The sequence below is a fragment of the Hyposmocoma kahamanoa genome, unplaced genomic scaffold (assembly GCF_003589595.1).
Source record: "Hyposmocoma kahamanoa isolate Upper Pololo Valley unplaced genomic scaffold, ASM358959v1 87, whole genome shotgun sequence".
In the NCBI taxonomy this organism is placed as follows: domain Eukaryota; kingdom Metazoa; phylum Arthropoda; class Insecta; order Lepidoptera; family Cosmopterigidae; genus Hyposmocoma; species Hyposmocoma kahamanoa.
The window spans coordinates 19,153,317-19,176,099 of NW_020654422.1; the positions used below are offsets into that span (position 1 = coordinate 19,153,317).

At 35.4% G+C, this 22,783-nt stretch overlaps 1 protein-coding gene across 2 annotated transcripts in view; it reads left to right on the forward strand.

Moving 5' to 3' along the window:
• LOC113235475 overlaps positions 1–22,580 on the forward strand; it is a 50,274-nt gene extending 27,694 nt beyond the window's left edge. The window contains exons 2-4 of one of the 2 annotated variants that reach the window (XM_026471171.1): positions 17,890–20,914; positions 20,993–21,105; positions 21,913–22,580. In XM_026471171.1, coding sequence (XP_026326956.1) covers positions 17,890–20,914; positions 20,993–21,105; positions 21,913–21,963 — 3,189 coding nt within the window. In that variant the 3' untranslated portion in view covers positions 21,964–22,580. The remainder of the gene's footprint in view (positions 1–17,889; positions 20,915–20,992; positions 21,106–21,912) is intronic. The other variant, XM_026471172.1, reaches the window with a different exon arrangement.
• The last annotated feature ends 203 nt before the right edge of the window (positions 22,581–22,783 follow it).

A 22,783-nucleotide genomic window follows, 5' to 3' on the forward strand; every position in this document is an offset into this window, starting at 1 on the left:
CGGCAGACTTTGTGGAGTAATGAAGCCGTGACACGTATAACAACGTCGTCGGTATCGTTGTACGCAGTAAAAGATTAGGGCCAGACGGGGCGGTGCCACTAAGGTTACGGCTGGTGTACTTCATCCTTTCCATCTTTTTGAAACTGTCCTCAAACCGAACCTCCTCCTCCGTCCTCAGCCGAATTTAATCCCCCCCCCCCCCGTTTTAAAATAGCGTATATTTATTTTCAAATAATCCAACGTTTCGGACTATTTACAGATCCCATGGTCATGCCGATTGACTGTCATAGGACAATATCCCCATAGGAAAATGCTTTCTACATACGTGCTGAAGCCGTGGGACTAACCCCCAGTTGGAGGGAATACCCACTAAAAACCCCCACGGCTTACCGTCTTGGCCAGCTGTTGTGAGCGCTGTGGGATACGGAAAATTCACCATAACGACGCCCTTAGTTGCCCCTGTCTCGCCGGCAAAGAGTCCGAAAAGATTGTTTGTTGGAAAAAAAAAACAAAAATTCGACATTTTAAGTCCAGAAAAAACTGTTCCGTTAAGAAACGGTTTATTAAAAAAGATTTATTTTTCTTGGTATAATAAAGCAGCATGCGTCAAAAGTGCTTTTATCACGTGAAAGTCTTAAAAGTGATACGAATTGCGTGAAACAAATTTTGTAAATTTTATAAGTCTCCTATTTAATCAAAGAAGTTATCGACTAATTTGCCTAAATTGTCATTTTGCAGATATAACCTTATTACACCAAAGGAGCGTATGTAATATAATTGTATATGTGTTGGTTATATACCAAACATTTAAAAAGAAAGAAATTCTTTCTCGCACAGTACAATATGACTAAACACAAGACTTATTTTAATAAAAAATTCAACTGGTAACTAAAATAAATTATATATCAAAAATGGTATAATAGAGTTTGCGCTGAGCAAATACGGAATCACAAGTCATTAAGATTATTGTCGTCTCACTGTAAGGTTTACTGATAATTATGTGTTATTCCAGTTTAAGTAAAGTTTCAAATTAAAGGGAAATAATAAAGGTCTCGGAAAACAAGTGAAAATGCAGCAAACTAGTAGTAGCCGTAGAGCTTCTTGCGAACAAGTTACCTATTTCTGCCACCAAGCAGTAATGTGTAATTTTTTTTTTAATAGCGAGTGACCGGATGAACAATACCATGAGCCGATGCAGTGCCACTCACAGATTTAAATCACAAAGCTTTAAGGGTCACTGCCACTGCCCCAATCACCCTGAGACATAAGTTTACACAAGTCTCATATGTCTGTAATTCCACCAGCGCCCTTCTTACCCTTTAAAATCGGAACGCAGTAATGCTCATATTGCTGTTTGGCGGCAAAAAATGGGTAAAATGGCAGTACTATTCTTTTGTTTCTGTATTCTTATTTGCATAAAAGTTTTCGGTAGCTTCAATGATTTTAGTAAATAACGCAAAAGTATTCATATTTTGAATAAGCTCATTTTTTATTTAATTTACTTTTCGGATCTTAACCAGTTATTGACTTGAGTGATGTTTTTTGCTAAACGCCGATGTAGGAAAGATTCTCATAATATTTAGGCTAATCACAAACTTACTAAATAATTACTGAACAGATATGTGACATGTGAATCGAAATCCAAATGAGTTAAGTCACGGTAAGCTTTCACCGGTTCCCACCCCATTTGACGACTATCGGATCATTGTTGGCAATACTTAGCTGTCTAACAAAGGACAGTAATAGAACTGTCATGAGAGCAATTGTTTTACAAATGGATGCCTATTTAGATGTGACTTGTCGTGATTTGAGGTATAACATACATAATATATTCCACCGTACAAGTTACATCACTATTTTCTTAAGGAAGGACTCTATACTTAGTTTTTTTTTGGGTCTTTTATCAGGCGCCGTTTCATTCTGTTATTTTGTAAACAATTTAATAATTGATAATAAGTGATGGAACGAACAAGTCGTGTGAGCTCAGAGCTTCAAATGGTAAAGATTTCTGGGGCACTTCCACTATGTCCGTCACCCTGAGACATAAGTTGACAAGTCCCATGTGTCTGTAATTTCACCAGTACCCTTACCCTTCAAAACCGGAAAGCGCACATTATGCTTGGCGGCAGAAATTGGTATGGTGGCAGTACTTCCCTGGACGAAATCTTTCACTAGGAGCTCTAGTGCTTTAAAAACGATAGTAGCTAACGATAGAATGAAAACTTTCTATTTTTACATACTTATCTCTTTCAAAAACTTGCACTACAAAAAGCTTAAAGAAACAGAGGTTACAAGAACATTGACAGGAAACTTTAAATAACATATCGAATTCTTAGGTTTTCGCGGATATTACACATAGGAAATGAGGCTATTAAATCGCGTATAATTTGTTTTTTCAAACAAACCAACGTTCGGAACCTTTACAGGTCCCATGGTCACGTGTGTGATTTATAAATGTCATTTGTCATCAAATCTCACGATGTCTTCGTTTACTATAATTTGTGTCTAAAGAAAAAGTTTTATGATCACTGGTTCTCTGGTGGTGGTAGACGATTTAGGCGGTAGTCCGCGACGTTGACGTAATAGTCCCAACCACTTTTTTTTACTAGTTTTTTAAAGCGTTATAATGTTTTCCTTGGAAAACGTTATAGGTACTAAACATTAACAAATGTAAGTCGGTAAATCAGTTACCTCATGCAAAATAGGCGCCCAGACGTCGAGTTGCGGACATTAGCCTGATACACCATACCATATCATATCGAATTAGAAATTAAAGTCTTCATCGTCACATGCTGTCGTCCATAGAGACTGGAACTGGGTCGACATCTGTATTAGGATGGGTTTACGAGTACTACATGCAAACACGCTAAGTCTTCAGAATGGCACCTCGAAAACGAGGCGAAACCCAAAAAACCGCATCAAAATCTAATGGTTTTCTTCGATACAACTGCCTCGGTGTAGTGCACATGAATTTTTTTCAGAGCGAATAAGGGTAAATAAAGAATTTAGGAGAAGATCCACCGAAAACGGCCGGATTTTTGGGAAGAATAATTCATGAATTTTTGGTTTTTTAACGATTTTTGAGTTGTAGCGCCATCTATAAGAAATCTATGATATTTCGTCACCCAGTTAGATACCTCTACAGCTGCCACGGCTAGAGATGTCGCTACTCGTTGTATTTAAATTTTTATTGAATTGATGTCAAATTATTTTTATGTGAAATTACTCTACTAGTTTATTATAATTGTTAATTCAAAGATCGAACACTCCGAAAAAGGAAAAAGAAAAATATAAATTAGTTTTTATTTTTATTAAACAATTCCCGGTACTTTTTACACAAAATGTTTACATAAGCCACAAAGTTTCCGCCAATGAGAATCTAAGGGCATGAGTGTACGTACGTAAATAATAAAAACATTTACCTTTTTTATCTACTATCGTTTGAGTAGTTAGAAGTTAAGATAATAAACCCATGAGATATCAACGCAGTGCAGTTACAATTAATGTAATTAGAGAGGCAAACGCCAGAGGTGAGCCCTTTGGTCCTCATTTTAAGCATCTCTTGCGCTGCCAATGGCAGTTTCTAAGAGTTATGGTATGTCACACCTCGGTCGATTGCTCGATAGAGTTAATGCTTTAGGCGAGAATTCATAGGCCGACAGTTTCTTTTATGATCTTGTGACGAAAGCAAAAGTATTTGTATACTGTCTTGTCTATGTATAGGTGATAATTCATTCTTGAAAATAGTCAGGAACGAAGAAAATATTTTGGAAAAATTGTATTTTCGTTTTTGTGCTACTTGATAATAGTTTAGTTTTTCGAAGTGGGATGGCGTCTTGTTTGAATTTGCAACAATGATCTTTTTAAGATACAAATTTGAACGCTATATAAGATTGTAAACAAACAATTTTTATCGCACTTGACAATTAACATATTGTTATCTCAAAAATTCCGTTATATTATAATTTATCTCCAAAATTTCGTTACATATGTATGTTATTCGTATACGATTTAATTTCAGAGAGACAGGACAACACTGTCATTTTGAAATGTATTAAGTAGGTAGTATTAATATAATATAACGCAATTTTTGAGATAATACTATTTTAGTTATCAAGTGCGGTATGTTGGTAAGATCCACAGTATTACGCGAACCACAGTAAAGCACAAGGTTGTTTAAGAATAGAAAGCACACGCTAGTATACAAATTAAAAATCATACCTTAAAAGTCACATTAAAAATAGAAGTAGAGCTTCTTGTGAAAGGGTTCGTCCAGGGAATTATTGCCACCTCGTCTATTTCTACCGCCAAGAATTCCGGTTTTGAAGGGTGAAGACACATAGGATTTTGCAACTCATGTCTTAAGTGACGGATGCAGTGGCAGTGCCAGCTCAGATCTTTTCATTTAAAGCTGTAAGTGAAACTTCAACTTTTATGGGCAGGCGTGTCGCTTACTACCAAGCTCATGACTTGTTTGTCCCGTTAACTCTCCCAGGTCTTTACAATTTAAAGAACTAAATGACATTGCAACTCGGGATAGACGTGTCGCTTATCACAATGCGCTCATGTGATATCATAAAAAATTCTAGGAAATGAAACTATTTTTCCGGATTTAAATCGCGTATATTTGTTTTTTCAAACAAACCGACGTTTCTGGCCCTTTACAGGTCCCATGGTCGCGGTTGACTGAGGTGGTACAGTCTTCAACCAATTATGTCTAATATTGATGCAAACCACCCTATTTTTTCACTATAGTTACAATAGTTATTAATTAAATACCTTATTTTTAATTTTACAAAGAAAACATTCCAATTTATGCTATATTAAGTTTTACAAATTATTTTATTGAATGAATTTTTATTAAGTTCAATTTATTATTAATTATTAATAGAAATTAGAATAAACTAAAACATATTAATTAGTACTGCAGTCTTATGTCTGTTTGGGATGTTTCATTAGAGGAAATACTGGATCCCAAACTGGTGGTATGGAGAAACCATCTTCCCTGTTGAAATTAGGATGTTTTTGAATTTCAATGGCCTCTCGCAGCATCCTGGGTAGATAACGGACTTCTTTTGCAAGAACCTGGGGACCATGCGATTTAAATCCGAAAAAATAGTTTCATTTCCTATGTGTAACAATCGCGAAAACCTAAGAACTCTGTCTAAAAAAATCTGTCAATTTTTACAGAATCAAACCAGAACGCTACCTACTCTGAATATTAATTGCGCATGGCATGTCTATGTAAATATACACGAAGGTATGCCTTTTAATATTACAAGTGTAATTTGCTTATCATAAGAATAAGTGTTCATCCACCCAGGACACGAGAAGGGCAGATACATGTCACATCAAAATGTAAATCAAAAGAAACATAATAATGCACAAGATGTACTTTATGATCGGAGAATACACTTTCACTTTGTCTGACCCATGCTATCGTTTCACCCATGCCATCAAATTAGTATGAGATCGACTTTAACATTTGAATATGTGATCTTTGAATGTATTAAGTAGATATTTCTCGAATACAAATTAGGTGATAAGATGTTGTCGGGTCAGTCAATTAAGATTTTGTGATTACGTTTTGAAATGGAGAGTTAATTTTTAATTTTGGTATTTTTATTGGATTCCGTTATAGAAATGGTACAATCAGCTACCATATATCACTATATATATTGATTGGCAATCAATATCAACTACCGTACCACACTCTACGCACAATGACCTCTTGGCGTCAGCATCGGAGTGTGATCTGCTTGCATGGTGGCTGTGTTTCGAATGTTTGAGATATTGTGAGATTAAACATATTAGGGAATCGTGTTTTTTTGTATACCATTTGACGGGACAAATATATTGTGCGCCTGGTGGTAAGCGACACAAGCCTGTTATAGTTATAGTATAAGAGCGTTTGCGCGCTACGTCCGATACGTATCAGTTCTGAATCCGAGGAATGACGGTCCGAAATGTCACGGGGATAATTTTATCTCTATACTCTAGCCAAATTCGATGTAGAATGTTTAATAACAAAACGTTGCTAGGCAACCAATGATAACATAGGAAAAGAACATTTTTTTCAATGCTCATTATTAAAGCTTCCTCTGCCCCCACGGCCTGCTCTCGTAATTGGAATTTAAATAGGTAATTGGGTTATGTAGAAATAATACTTAGCCAATTATTATAAATAATAATAATAATATGAATTTACTACATATTATATCATCCAGCATCTATTTCCGATTCTGAACTTGAATTACCACTAGAACTCGAATGTTTGCAATCTCTCCCTTCAAATCAAAAAGTCACTAGGGATGACACAGTTTTACAAATAATTAATTACTGGTCATTTTTGTGTCATTTTTAGGTAGTTTTAAACTTCTCTTGAATAATATTCATTATAAACATGGCTTCAAGATTTAGTATTATCCAACTGAATTTCGTAGGAAAATATTGAAATTGTTGTAACTGTGAAGGAGTCTGGGATGAAAACCCTAAAAATCAAATGTTTTTGTCTGTTGACATTTATTCTATATCGAATTTGGCTAGAGTATAGGTGTACAGGCGATATTCGTATTTTCGAAGAATCGGACTTAGTGCACAAGCCATATCCAAAGTGGGTCCGAGTTTTCTAGATTTGTATAGTCTCGGATTTGGAATGGTTCATATTCGGAATGAATATGAATAATTTAATTTCGTTTATTGCATTATAGTACAAACATATTGCTAAAAGAATATATCTAGACGCAATAGTTGCTGAAGTCAGAATATATATTATTATAAAGTAAAATACGGTAAAGTTATAGCACAAGCAATAACACAGTATTCGTAAATAGTTAACAAATTCATGTCAAGGTAATGCAGAAAACAATAAAGTAAAATGTCATGAAGTAAAATTATAGTCAGATTAAAACTTAAGATTATAGTAAAGCTAAACTTAAACTTAAATACTGCTGGGTCTGGTCAATGTTTCGGGGTAGAGTCCCGTGGAGAATATAAACTTGGACTCTGAACAATTGAATAGGTTTATCGAGGAGTCGAAGATAAGCAGTTGATTTAAGCGCCCGAACCAAAGGAGCTGACTTACTGGATCTACACCGAGTAATAGGCAGGGCAAACAATCGTTGTCTAAATGGTGGCACTGCGCATGACCGCGGAACATAGAAACCTATCATTGCCAATAAAAAAGGATTAGAAGAGGCTCCGCGCACTAGACGCAATATATAGGTAAAGAGAGACAGGTTTCGTCTCACCTCCAGCGTGCTGTACTCAACCATACCCAAAATAAAAGTTGTGGGGTACAAAAGTGGGTAATAACCATAGATTTTGCTGTACAGACTACGCACAAATGTTTTTTGAATTTTTTCTATGTTTCATGTATGATTGCCATGTATGGGGTTCTAACTACTAACTTACTAACTATTGAATTACACTCTAACTTACTTTTAACAAAGGAATTATACAACATACAGGATGTGATTTTATTCTTGAATCGCCTGGACTGCCGCAAGACGAAGCCAAGAGACTTTCGTGAGGTTTTACTGCTTAATCGGGTACTTGCAGTGCTGCTCAGAGCTATAAATGGCAAAGATCTGACGGGCACTGGTAATGCGCACGTCACCCTGAGAAATGAGTTGAAAAGTCCCATGTGCCTTTAACTTTACCAGCACCCTTACCCTTCAAAATCGAAATACGGTAATGCTCATATTACTGCTTGGCGGTAGAAATAGTTAAGGAGCTCTACTGCTACAAAAACGAATTACAGGATTTTAAGGCTTCTGTGGTTATTCACTAATTAATTATACCACGGTATGACTTTTGTTTTCCCTCATACAGTCATACCGTGGTAAGAAACCTGAAATTAGTGATCAACATATTACAGGATGTGCGGCGGTTTTGCTGTATGGAGAGAAAGTATTTTAAATATTATGTATAAAGGATATTTGGTTCATGGAGACATTATTTAATTTTAAAATTAAGTAATAAAGCATTCAAAGATTTTTCAAAGTCGCTTGCCTCATCTAGGAACTGACCAAATGTGAAAAAAAAAAATATTCTGCATTTTTATGATGCTGATCGAAAGAGTCAATTATAAAAGCATTCATTTCTTTTAAGTTATATAGTATCTTAAATTAAAGAAACAGCGTTCATTTACACAATTCATTCAAAAAGAAACAAACTTGAAACTTGTATTGTACTCGTATCTACGGTATTTGCAATTAAATTATCAAATGTTTAAAATGTGATCAAGAAGATGGATCACATTTTAAACATTTGATAATTGACCCTTTCGATCGGCATCATAAAAATAGTTATTTTTTTCACATTTGGTCGGTTCGGTTCATTAGTGAGACAAGCAACTTTTTTGTCTTCTTTTTCTTCAAAACTATAAATGCAGTATGACTAACTTTTACAAATAAAATGATTTCACTACGAAGAAAAGTATCCTATCTACAATACGGTACTTTCCCTGTATGTCGTATAACCGTAGGACTATTTATTAGTTAAGTTCCACCGTCCGTAATACGTTGTAAATACTTATGATAGAATATTTGACATGTACTATAACCCAAATTATATTTTTTATCATTATACTTGTAATGTCTATAGTAACATAAATGTGGAAATAGCGACAAAGTGCCATATCCCTACGGGGTTTGAATAATTTTTTTATATATATATTTTTTTATACTATATAGTGACGGGATGAATAAGTCGTGCACCTAATGGTAAGCTACACGCCTGTCCATAACAGTTGCAGTGGTTTAATCGCAAAGATCTGAGACAAGTCCCATGTGCCTCTAATTTCTCCAGCACCCTTACCCTTTAAAACCGGAACACAGTAATGATGACATTACTGTTTGTCGGCAGAAATTGGTAAGGTGGCAGTACTTCCCTGGACAATTCTTTCACAAGGAGCCCTACTGCTACTAAAATGATATGAAATAAATTGCAGTAAATAAATAAATCTATGCAGTTGGTGGTTAGTCACATATAATTGTATTACACATAATTTTGAAATACCTATTCCAGCACGTAACATTATGAAAGCAACGTCACTTTTACATCATTACAAATTACAATGGTACCACAGTCATTTTACTATTATAATAGTGACCGCTCGTTGAATAAATAAAAAGGAAAGTGCAAAATCTTACCTTGTAGAGTTCAAAACAAAAAAAGCAAGCCATCTACATTCAGAGAGGAGATTTAAAAGCTCCCATCACGACCTGCGTCCAAAGAGATGGTAGTCACGATAATTTTCATGATCGCTCTATTGTTTGCAACAGTTTTTAGACATGATTCGTCTTTTGTTTGATTAACCTTTGTCAATACTAAATAGTTCCTTTGAGTCGAGAAACAAATGTTTTTGTCTATTACGTAAATTTTATGTCAGTTTAGGTAAGTCGTGGTCTAGAATGACTTAACTTCTACAAGCGCTAGCTATGGCGCCTCTCCTACCAAGGAACAGAAAATACATCTTGTAACTTTACCTCTATTATAATTGTGTGCATCTTCTAACTGTATAATAAACGTCGCCAGAATATGTAACCTATAGTAACTTCGGGTTTACTTTATTTGATACGCACCAATGTCAAACAATGTTAATGCGTCTTGTCAGTCTGGGTGGATTTTATTCTAGGAGATCCTGCTCATATTGCAACTGAACTGTATTTCAACGATTATAATTATACATACGTATATCGTCGGTGTTTTTGAAAAATTTAACAGGGGAGCATGTTTTAGTTTTTCATTACTGTTTTTTAAATGAATATAGAATTGATATTGCTGTGCCCTTACAGGATTATGAATTTGCAATAAACAGTAAATAAATATATAAATAGTAACATAAAATTCTTGTTAATGAATTACGTTCAAGTCTAAAATGTATCTTAAATTTTAATTCTAATCTTAATTTTAAGTGTAATTTGCTACACCCTTACGGAGTATGACGAGAATGTGCCTACCAAAAGAGTCCTAAGGTTATAAATCTGTACCACCCATACATGTGAAATGCAAAATAAATAAATAAATCTTTACGTCCTGTTTTAAATTCAAGATTAAGATCGGTACTTAAAATATTACAATACCCCAGAAAACTCCGTTGGTGACCATCATTGAATGGACGAATTGCTTAGTATCGTATGAAACTTATATAAATATTAAATTGGACTATTTATAAATGAACTATTTATATTTGGGTCTAAATCGCTTATATTTGTTTTTTCAAACAAACCGACATTTCCACCAAAACAAGGTTTTTTTTATTATACAAAGTGACAGGACGAACAAGTCGTGCGCCTGGTGGTAAGCGACACAATCTGTTCATAGCAGTTGCAGTGCCACCCAGAGCTTTAAATTGCAAAGATCTGAGCGTCAATTTGAGACACAAGTTGAAAAGTCTCACATGCCAGTAAATTCACCAGCACCCTTACGCTTCAAAACCGCTCACATTATGGACCGCCATAGAAATACCTATTTCTGATTTCAGGTGGCATTACTTCTCTGGCCGAACTGTTTCACAAGGAGCTCTACTGCTACCAGAACATGATCATGGTACCTGCAAAGAGCCCCGGATCGGAAAAAAATAGTTTTATTTCCAATGTGTAGTAATCGCGAAAACCTAAGAACTAAAGTACACACGTACGAAATTATCATTTGGAGCTCTGAAAACTCTTTAAATTTTTTCAGTTTGATAAAGTTCTTTATCACATTTAAACTGACGTAAATGGTGTGATAACAGATTGTGACTGCGGTTACATGACTCATGTCCTTGGGTCACGGAATCGCATTATTTTCCCATACTTACTATAAAAAAGCCGTGGTAGCCTTAAGGTTTGACATACTGCTTCTCAAGCAGAGGCCGTGGGTACGAATCTGGGCTCGTACCTCTGAGTTACCTCTGAGTTTGCTTGCAAATAAACCATTTTCATTTCATTTCATTTCACAAACCGCATTGGGTCAGAGCGGCCGACTACGGCCCATACCCTCGCCTGAGAGGAGACCCGTGCTCACCAGTGGGACGTATAAATGGGTTGATGATCAATGTAATTCTCGAGTGCATCGATCACGGGTGTAGAAGTGAGATTTTGCATATCTCATAATAAATCACATAAAAGAAATCGCACCCCTCATGGACGAATGGCATAAGTGGAATTACGTGAAACATGTTTATTGCTCCATTAGATACAGAAAAATATAACCTATGGAGAGGATGTCGGTTATATTTTTCTGCATATGATCTCCAATTGGAGAGGATGTGGGTTATATTTTTTTGTATCTAATCAGAACATTTAAACTTAAAGCTATTGTTAGTAGGTACAATTTACGGGACAATACATTGACAGACACAAGAAACACGCATATGCAACTTACCGCTCGAGGCGCCGATAACCTCATGATCTCACCAGAACCTGGATAAAATGTTGAAGCATCGGCTTTATCTGCACAAAATTTTATCCAAAAAATTAATAGACTGTCTGGGAAACCCAAGGGCCGGCAGCTACCTTTCCCAACGCATTAGCATAGCCATATAAACGGGGAATGCTGCCAGTATCATAAGCTCCTTGCCGCGGGGACCAAACTTTATTCATACAATTTAATCCTAGTTTTACTTGCTATTATTTAAGTTTTTATTATACCTCACCCGTATATTATGAAAATAAAACAGATAACATTTTTATTTTTGTCATTAGTTTGCAATCTGTATCAATTTATTGCGAAAAGTATAGAAGGCCGACAAAAAGGGCATTGTCGCTTCGTGGAAATACATTCTACTTTAAAGCTTTGTTTTATGCTCTTTCCATTTTACGTGCAATTTAAATGCAAAAGACAATAAACTTAGTAAAGTAGAGTATTAAATTTACTGCTTGTAAATCTTTTAGTTCTCGAAACTTATTTCGATTTCGCGTTGATAACATTGTGCAGAGGAAGTATGATTTGAAGCGTTACTCTCTGATAGGGTTTAATTTAATACAAACAGAGTCACGGGAAAATACCGAACATCCTCACTTAATTGCCAATGTAAATAATAAATAACCGTGGAAGATAATATCAAATGTTGCTTCACTAATTACACCTTTGTTGACCCTTAGTCCATTTTGAGTCGAAAGAACAGCAGCAACGATTAAAAGCCTTCTTATCCCAACGATCTGAATTACAAACTAAAAACATCTCCAATGTTAAGCTCGACTCGCCCACTTTTCACTTTCACGTGTTTTCGTCATGAGAAAAAGCGCGCTTATGTCATTGCAAGAAAGCATTGCGATTCGTGTAGCAATTAAGTAAAAGTGAAGAGCGTGCGAACTTACGGCCAACGAACTTTACTATATCATGACCTTTACGTGGAGGGCAGGTGCACGCGCCATTGTATTTAAGTAGATATTTAGTATATGGTCATCTGACTATGCCATGATTAATATTCATAAAATTCTACCATTTCTTACCAAGTAAAACTTCTTAGATAATTTTGCTGAGTTTCACTTCATAGTTAACGATATACGTTACTTCGGAGAGTAATTTCTGAGAATGTTATATCTTTGTTTAGTCTAAAGAACTAAAGTTAATAGTCATTGAAAGAGCGTTTCAGCTTTCTCAGGTCTCAGGACACATCCTGTCGCCCTCTCGTTAGGTCACAGTTATCTTTTCCGTCCTTCAATTCCGGTTTTTATTCTCATTCCTTCCCTGTTCATGCGGTCAGGCTTTGGAACGCACTTCCTATTTCTGGTCACAAAAGTACATCGTCAGCAATTTTTAAATTGAGAGTTAAGGAGCAGTATTTATCTACAGTTCCATCCATTTTATAGGTATTATATATATTATGATATATGTATTCATCTAGTTTATAATAGTTTTTAAAAGGTTCTTAATATTATGTTACGTAATTTTGTTTTTGAAGCCCGTTATTGTATTTATTTTGTCCTGTATTTAGGTCTGCAGGAAGAAATTTCTTATAAAAATAATTAGCCTACCGACCTTTTGTTTGTGTTTACCTTTTATTAAATGTAATCTGTGCTTTTTCCTGTGCAATAAATAAATCAAATAAAAATTAATAGTGTTGGGAAATCTTATGCTATTTAAAGAAGAATTTAACAACTTATTTTATTTATATTTATTATTACTACCAGTATATACATTTATTATACTGTCAGTATTTCCTCCCTAAACGAACTCTTTCACAAGGAGCTCTACTAGTACTGTTAAAATAAATAAAATAAGTTATTTAAATTCCTTTTTAAATAGCATAAGGCTTCGATTCGCATGTCACATATCTGTTCAGTTATCACTTAGTACGTTTGTAATTAGCCTTCATATTATGAGAACCTTTCCTATATCGGCGTTTAGCAAAAACGATCGCTCAAGTTTTGGTTTATAAATAGAGGTAAGCGTTTAAACGGCAAAGAAAGGAAGGACGGAAAGTTGCTTTTTAAAATAAGCATATAAGCATGCTTTTCAATTTAAGCGGAAGCGTTGGTCACTTCAATACTCAACAATTTCATTTTATTACAACGTACGTCATGTTTCAAGGCCCGCCATCTATGTTTCCTAAACAAATTAATTCGTCAATGTGAATAATAATTACATAAATCAAAAATAAGTGTTTTACAAATAAACTTATTTATCTTATAACCTTTACTCTTGCTTTTCGCTATTAACACGTAAATAAAAAAAAAGTAAATACGTTTTTTTAACATAAATGTCCATGCGCTACGTTTTTCTAAACGATTTTGTAAGATTCAAACTATAAAAAAGTTTAAAAAAAAACACGCTTTTTAAAAAATGAATAAGGTTTTAACGTTTCAAAAAATAAGCAGTTTTTCCCATCCCTATTTATAAATATTGAGTCGTAAGAACGCTCCGAAAAGCAAATTAAAAATGAGCTTGTTTAATATATAAATATGTTGCGTTATTTACTATATAAATATATAAATATTATTAACCTACTCAACTATCTTATTTTTGTGTACATAAAATCATTGAAGCTATCGAAAACTTTAATGCGAATAAGAACACGGGAACAACCAGTAGCCGAACAGTAGCAATAAATCTTCCTCATGAAAGAGTTCATCGAGGGTACTTACCTTACTTATTTCTGCCCCTAAGCAGTAATGCGAGCATTACTGTGTTCCGGTTTTGAAGGGTAAGAGTATTGGTGAGATTACAGTCACATGGGACTTTTGAACTTACGACTCATGGCGACAGGCGCAATGGTAGAGTCCTTTCCAGATCCAGATCTTTGCGATTTAAAGCTCTGGGTTGCACTGCCACGCCCTGCCATGATCTGGCGTGTCGCTTAACACCATGCAAAAAAATCTTATCAACTAATAAACTGTACTATAAAGTGTCTACAATTTTAACTGCCTCCGTGGCCGAACGGTTACCATGCCGGACTGCCACGCAGAGGTCCCAGGTTCGATTCCCGGGCCGGGAGAAATATTTGTATGACCTACATTTATTTCTCTCGTGAGTTTGGGTGTAATTTGTGGTTGTCTATGTGTGTGTCCATGGCACCCGCGACACAGGGTTTCCCTAGTGCGGGGCTATGTTGAGTGTGTGCGTTATTATTATTATTATTAATTTTAAATGACAAATCTCTAACTTCAATGGCTAAAAAATAATTTTTGACATTATCGCACCTTGTCCAAGAATGGTATAAGTAACGTTAAAAATGTTTATTGCTACAATGGATACAGAAAAATATAATTTACATCCTGTGCAATTCTTGTAACTCGATTAATATTGTCGACAGAGTTAGAGGAAATGGGAAGGATGTGGGTTATATTGTTCTGTATCCAATGGAGCAATAAACATTTTTGACCTAACTGCACTTATGCCGTTCTTCCATGAGGGGTGAGATTTGTGCGCTACTGATATTGTCGACATTTGAATATTTATTCTGAGGTTATTCAAATGATTATCATTTAGAAATCTAGTAACATTTTAACATTATTATCAATGAAGTTTACCAAAATAACAGTCACCGCGTTTAAGTTAATAACTGTCTTATTAGATGAGACTTATGTGTGCACGCCATTTTATTACAATACATGTAGTTTAGTCTAAATGTATTCTAACACACGAATACCTTCAATATGTTTGGATGTCTAACGTGTTTTCAGAAGTATCTAAATAATTACGAATTCAACGTGCTCTGCGAGTGAGTAGCTTGTTACAATTTTTGGTAAGTTAGATATAATGGAATAAATGAATGAATTTAAGCAATTTTACGTCTTCGCGTGACTGGAAAACAATTACGTATTCAGAGACATTTTCACTTTTCTACACGTATTTATTTAAATGTCGAGCACCCGCAAGATACCTATAACATACGTTTCGAAACTCGAGCGTAGTACGAATACAGAATTGATTGTCAGTATGTTAGTTTGCTGCCAAATCATGGTCTATGCATTATACTTTCGAATCTAGATGTGACGACATTACAAACGAAGTACACATTACGTCATGGGGAATAAGTCCAAGTTTAAAATAATGCTTTCTTTCTCGTTCTTATGTATGACAATTAAAAAAAAATATTTAAGTTCTTTTATAAATATAATATAATATAGTATTTGAAAGTTTATAAGTATCGTGCCCAGAAGAATATCCGCTCACGCGATGCGCTCCTCCTACCGCAAAATGGCGGCTATTTGGTTTCGCAAATTAGAAAAGCATTCACTTTAAATACAAGTTTTTATAAATAAAAATTATTATTCTGCATTGCTAAATAAATACCCTCCGTACTACCAACAAAAAAATCTCAAATAAAATGCAGTAATACACCGCAAATCCTACACTTAAAAAGCACTAATGAAATTTTTGGTGTACTTGGATAAATATGATAATATTCCGTTTGAGTGGTTCTAACGTTTACCATGAAATTACTCCTTAAAGTATAGTTTATAAACATTTATATTCAGGGCAAACTTAAAAAACGCTACTTAAGGTATGTTTTCAATAAATAAATACCGAAATCACCAGCCCAAACATAACACACACGATTGTCGTGACGTATTTTTGAAGTTGTTTATTTTTGTTAAATGACAGACCCAGGCATTAAAAGTTTGCTAGAGTAGTTACCGAAATAGCTATTAATATTAGTTCTTTTACCTGTTATAACTTCGATATCCGATAAATCGGTATAAAATCATCACCGGCACCTCTAGGTGTGGTATGCGTCTACGGCTGCATGTATAGCAACATTTCCTCTTTGAATAGCTAAATTATTCTTTGACGGAAATAGCTGCCAGGCTTGTGGTCATCGCAGGCTTCTACGAGGCGATCTGACAGGTCGTTCACTGGAAGTTTCGCCTGTGACCCCCAGGGACCCAGGGTTTCAACCGCAAAAGGTGGTGGTGACTGTTGCTTACATTATAGTCCCAATACTTTGTTACCAAAACAAAAATCTATACGGGGCTACAGTGTCCACACAGGTTGTGTCCCACACTTGATGATTATGTTAATTAATTACGTAAACAGCTTTAGTGATTTCACGTGTGCTAGTTAGTATGCGTATAAATGGCAAAGTTAAAATTTTTATTTTCATTGCAAATAATGTTAGCATAATTATTTAATAGACAAAATGGTTTCTAAAATAGTGGTCTACCTCAAAAACATTTGATCCATCAGTAAGTGTTTAAAAAAAATTGGTATCTGACACGCAAAGTTCATGAATTGCATACCGTGGTATAACGGTCCTGTTGTCACGTGATTATTTTAATCACTGGTAGTTCAGTGTGTCACGCACAATAAATTTAGGTTTTTTTACATTGACTTACAAATAAATGGACGACGGGTCTAATACAAAAACCACGGACTTTGACTTTCGAGTCTACGTGTACACAGGGTGAAAAAAATCAATGTCATGAAGGGAAATTACCTTAAATACTTGACATATTAATTTTACTTAAAGATAACATTTTTTATTTTTTATTCACATAAATACCTAATTGCATTCACAGATTTTTTTAAAAGCTTATGAACCGGGAATTAAACTAGCTAAAAGTGCAAAAAATAAATACCGTCTTTATAGGTTGCAAAAGGTTATAATTAGCAAGTTTAGTGGTTAATGTACTTGTGTTAAAGTCGACAGTACCTAATAGTAGATATTATTGGTTAATGTACGTGGTTTTTGTGTTAGAGTCGACAGTACCTAATAGTAGATATTATATCGATTAGTACAATAAAATTTTGAGTGCTTATTTTTACACTTTAGTTGGCTCATTTCCCGACTCAGGTAAACGTTTAAAAAATCTGTGAATACACATAGGAAATGAAACTATGCGCGATATACATACGAAAAATAGATTCATTTCCTGTGTATAATAATCGCGAAAATCTATGAACTCGATCTGGGAATGCAGTTATTCATATAAAGAAAATAAAGGAATGTCTCCTTTGGGTAAAATTAGCTATCTTAAACATTTAAGGTATTTTTTTAAATTCTCTTTTTAATTGATTTTTTCCACCCAGTATATTGAAGCACGTGATCAGAGAAAACCACGAATGGTTCTCACTAATCTAATCCCATTATACTGTCATTTCCACATTTCCTTAGACTACAGACATTAGTATTCCTTTCCATTTTATTCTAATATCGGTCGGATTGTTCCTTGATTAAGACGTAGAATCCAATCTAGATGTTAATTAGATTCAAAAAGTAGCATATTCTGATCGCGTTCATTGGTGTACTATGAGAAAAGAGAAAAGTGCAAAGAATGGCAGTTCGTGGGAAGCAGCCACAATGCCTCCGATATGTCACGGCGCGTGTTTCTCTATATTTTCTAACTAATTATGAAATGAACGCTAAGATGTTCTTATTAGACGTTATATTATGTACTACCGATGAGAAATTTCAGTCAAGCACAAGACTCACAGTTATATTTTTCTTTGCAGATATTCCGGGTCCTACTCATCGCTCTCATAGCAAGATGTAGATGCGAGCCAACCAATTTGCCCTACTCAAAAGCGAAAACGCCTTCACAATTCGGCGAGCTGCTGAAACCACCGCCACCGCCGCTAGCGAATATAATTCCCGTGCCATTTCATGGAGGGGCATCGAGATTGCAAAGGCAAAATGTGGACGTGGGATATGTTTACCAGCCTCCACCACCTCCGCCTCCCCCACCTCCTTCACAGGATTTCAAATTTCCTGCACCGTTTTACAAACAATATAACTTTAACTTTGTACCACCACCTCAACCTTTTACGACGACTCCATCTCCCTCTTTGTTTCAAAAAGTGTCCGGGTGGCTGTTCCCGTCTCAGCAAACGAGCTACGAACCTTCAGTGTATAATACGAATAGCATAGCCCCGGTGAAAAAGGACTGCAACCCTTGTAATTTAGTGCCATGGATACCAGTAATAAGATATAATTTAGGAGCTAAAAATGTACAGCATCAAACCCTGTTCCCGACTTACGGCCCACCAAGTCCCACGGCATATGCGCCGAACTTTATTCACCAATTCAAGCCTCAACCTTTTGAGCAATTTAAGCCTCCTCAATTGTCACCGGGTGTTCCACATGCTGTTTACGGACCACCACAGACAAGCTCATTTGTCAGCCCAAGTTCAACGTACGGACCGCCTAGCCCGACACATACTATTGCGGTGCCATCACAAAGTCCACTCAGTTCACCATTCACTGCAGAAAACACGTATACTCCTCCAAGTTCTTCATATGGGGTACCTAGTTCGTCGTATGGGCTACCGAGTACAACAACAATCGGTCAACCCAGTTCATCATTTGGCGCTCTTAGCTCAACATACGGCGTACCCAGTTCAACTTATGGATCCCCAACATCTATATACGCTACACCGGCCCCAAATTACGAAATACCTCGTCCTGTGACCAACAGTTTCACACCTATCACATCAAATTATGAACCAACGTTAATAAACAAAAATTTACCACCTCAGAGTGATGTTGACGTTTTCAAAGATACAGAATTATCGAATGAATTGCAATTACCCAAAGTAAATCAACCTACAGGATTCAGAAATTCGTACGGAGAGCCCATAACAAATACTTACTCTATAGATATATCGTATCCTGGCTCAGCGACAGCAGCAGAATCAAATAAAGTAAAGACAGAAGTGTTGCCCAACGATGGCAAAAAGTCAGCAACGCCGAATATGTCTTTGGCATTAGCTAATCCAGCACCATTTAGTCGAGGAAGAAACATTCATACTTTACAACCTGTTGCATTACCAAATCTCAGTGTATCTCCTTTACCACCAATATTCAATGCGCGACCATTTAGACCAATTATAGGACAATCATTTTCGAAGAACGTAGTTAAGGGAATAAACTTAATGCAGCAAAATACAAACAATGTGAACATAGACCAAAGTGTTCCTCTTGCGGAATTCACACATTCTATCGACTATCCACCGTCTTTTATAAAATCAACTATAATTGATATTGGTGAAACGAAACAAAATCAAAGTAAAGCGTATCGAAATATACCGAACCATTTTACAGTCGATGATGTTCGCGACGTATCATCACAAGCTTCCGAAGATCATATTGCGGCTACTAAATCAAATCAAGAAGCAAGTTTTGAGAGCACCGGCGCCGAATATGGAAACGATTTGTATGATAATGGTTTACCTTCCGGTCTGAGACAAAACTATAACATCCCTTCTAATCACAAAACTGGCTTTGCTGACTTAAGAGGAGTCAAAGATGAAGATGTAGATAAATATCGAATCGAGAATAATTTACAGAATATAGATTCTCCATTGTTGTATTTAAAACCCAGTGCCCCACATAAAGACTTTGAAAACTTTGTTACATTATCAACACCAGGCAGTGACAACGACTATGAACTTTATGATGAAGTACCAACGACTACAGCTCCTCAGGTATCAACTATTCCTAGTGCTTGGGATGAAAGTCGCAATGATTATAGCGAAACTTTATTCCCGCCACCTGTATCACAAGAAAAAGAAACTAAACCAAAGATCGTCCAGATTATTGTTCCATACACCACGGGTCAAAATGGTGGCCAAAACAATGTAGATTTCAATCAAGTTCCTGACCATTGGACGTCTGCCCCGGAAGACGAATATCAAGCTAGAAAAGTTCCGTCCAATACTGAAAATTTGCACTTTAGTACTGTGACAGAAAGTTACAACACGGAAGAACCACCAGTGACTCAAAATTATGATTCAGATAGATTAAATACTCACTCTATTTTAAACGATTTGTATGATGTGAAAGAGCCTCCGTTTGATATTATAAAATTACAACACACTATCGATGACTGGACAGAGCAAGAATATTCAAAGCATTTCCAAACACCCGATAGAAGACGTCCAAGTGTAAAATATGCTAAACAGATTCCAGACGAATATTTAACTACTACGAATCCTATAACATCCTTCGTAATAGCCCCAACCAACTATGATTTTTACGACCATGTAGGATCCAGTAGCATCAAACATGCCGTGATTGACGATCGAAACAGAACATTTAGCAAATCTCTCAAAGAGTATAATAATATTGAGCGAACTAAAACAAAACATAATAGTGCTAAAAATGAAGAGGAAATCAAGAAACCTTATATTTACACAGCAGCCTCATCTTTTAGGAGTACAACTACTACACCAGCACCGTGGGGTAAACTACAGACTTCGATATCGCCGTTGACAAAGGAAAAAGTTTATGTAGTAACAGCAAAACCTTGGCGAGAAGCATCTCCAGGCATTGACAAGCCAAACGAATGGTACTCTGTTGATTTTGAATCAAAGAAAACGGGCTTGGATAATGATGTTACTGCGTCGGACAGTTTGCCATTTAAGTCTCCAAGATTTCCACATCGACCGTCATTTGGTTTTACGGGGACCGGAAGTGGCAAGACTGAGTCCCTGAAATCTGATTCTTCGTTTGCTTTCTCTAGAAGTTGGTATCAGAGCAGTAAGTATTTGATCGTTCAAACAAGCAAACGTACTATCTATAGAATTAGAAGTTTATTTTTAATAATTTTGCTTTCAGTAAACGAACTGGAGAATCAACAGAACAACACTACAACATTATCAGGAGGTCCGGAACAAAGTACTACCACTAACAGTCACACTGAGGAGACTAATGTACCTAACACGGAAGAGGTTCTTATTACTAATTTATAACACATATAGCACGGTATTTGATAGTATAAATTTAATTGTAGCTGCAACGCACACATATGCACACTGTACATACTCGTATATTGCACTTGTTAAACTGTACTCTTTTATGCACAAACTATAACTACATCCTTATTGATTTTAAAGTATATGATGTAAAAAAATATGATACGTGTTATCGTCTAGGGTTGATTTTTACGTTATCTGGTATTACGGTTTTAACCAACTTACAAAACATAACATTGTTTATGTTGAATAAGGTGAAATGTGTCTTTGTGTGATTAGTGATTACAGCTGCATATTTTGCCCGTATAATATCCCTTTTATAACACAAAATAACTCGTCATACTTATACTCCGATAAATACAGAAACAATAAGTCGATATAAAAATAATGAACAATTATCGTTGTTTACGTTTTTGCTAGGCGCAACGAACGCATCAATTATTTGGTTTTAACCTTTATGAACTGCAAAAAAAACCAATAATTTATGAAATACTTACTGTCAATTCTAAGGTCATTCAATAACCTGAGCAATGATATACTTTGTAGCTCTATAATGACCGTAATATCAGAAATGATCAGCATAATTTCCTCCGAGTCGGGTGTTTAATATTTACCTGATTGTTGAAATTGTTTATTACAATTTGCGTAGTTGTTACAAATACCATTAAGTTGGAAAAGCCTATGTTCATGACAAGTGATAATAATAAGCATGTTTATAATTATTACCTTGTAGCATAAATGACTACACTCAGCGTTGCGTTAATAAATAAATATGTATTACAGGATACAGCAAACACAACGACTGCAGATCCTCCTGAGACAGAAGGGACGTAAAGTGCTAAGGATATAACGTGAAGTGCCTAAATAAAAACTTATATTAGTGAAAAACAAATTTGCCAAACTATATTTTATAAACAAGTGTGTCTTGGTGAATATGACAGATTTGTGAATTAGAACTATGAGACTTTCGTTTAAGATTAACCTTGAATAAAAGGAAACCCGAGCAAATTAAGAAGAAAACCATACCCTGAGTGTTCTTTTTAATTTGATCATGAAAATAAGTGAACCAAAGTAGGACTTTATTATATATTTGCCAAATCAATAACTTTTTTGTTCACTATAATATTAATTTTAAGTTTTGTACCTTTATAATTACCTTCTGACACCTTGTATTTACAAATGCTAAGAGTTCTATATAAAATTGTAAATAGTATGTAACACTGACTGTAAATAAAGGTAATAAAATAATTCTCACTGCTGTTTTTTCTTAACATGGTGACGTAGGTAATACAATAGTGAAATAAGAAACGTTGCTGCCTATGTCATCTTTTAAGTTCATTCGCAAAACTATAATAAGTCTGATTTAATCAATTAAATAATCGTCTCCAAAATAACATACACGAATTATCAGTTCTTTTGCAGTACAATAAATATATTACATGTACCACGTATTTCATATCGAATGTTATCAGATTATTTTGTAAATATCCATTAGTTACGTAAGTTTGCAATGTCGGAGGAAGTTTTATGTGCCACATAAGGGCCCATCCACACATATCAACGCAACTGCTGATTGCTGGTTAATTTTGGCACTTGTAGTATCGCAGTCACATATGACATCCGTGCCGTCAATGAAAATATTATCAGCTAGAAA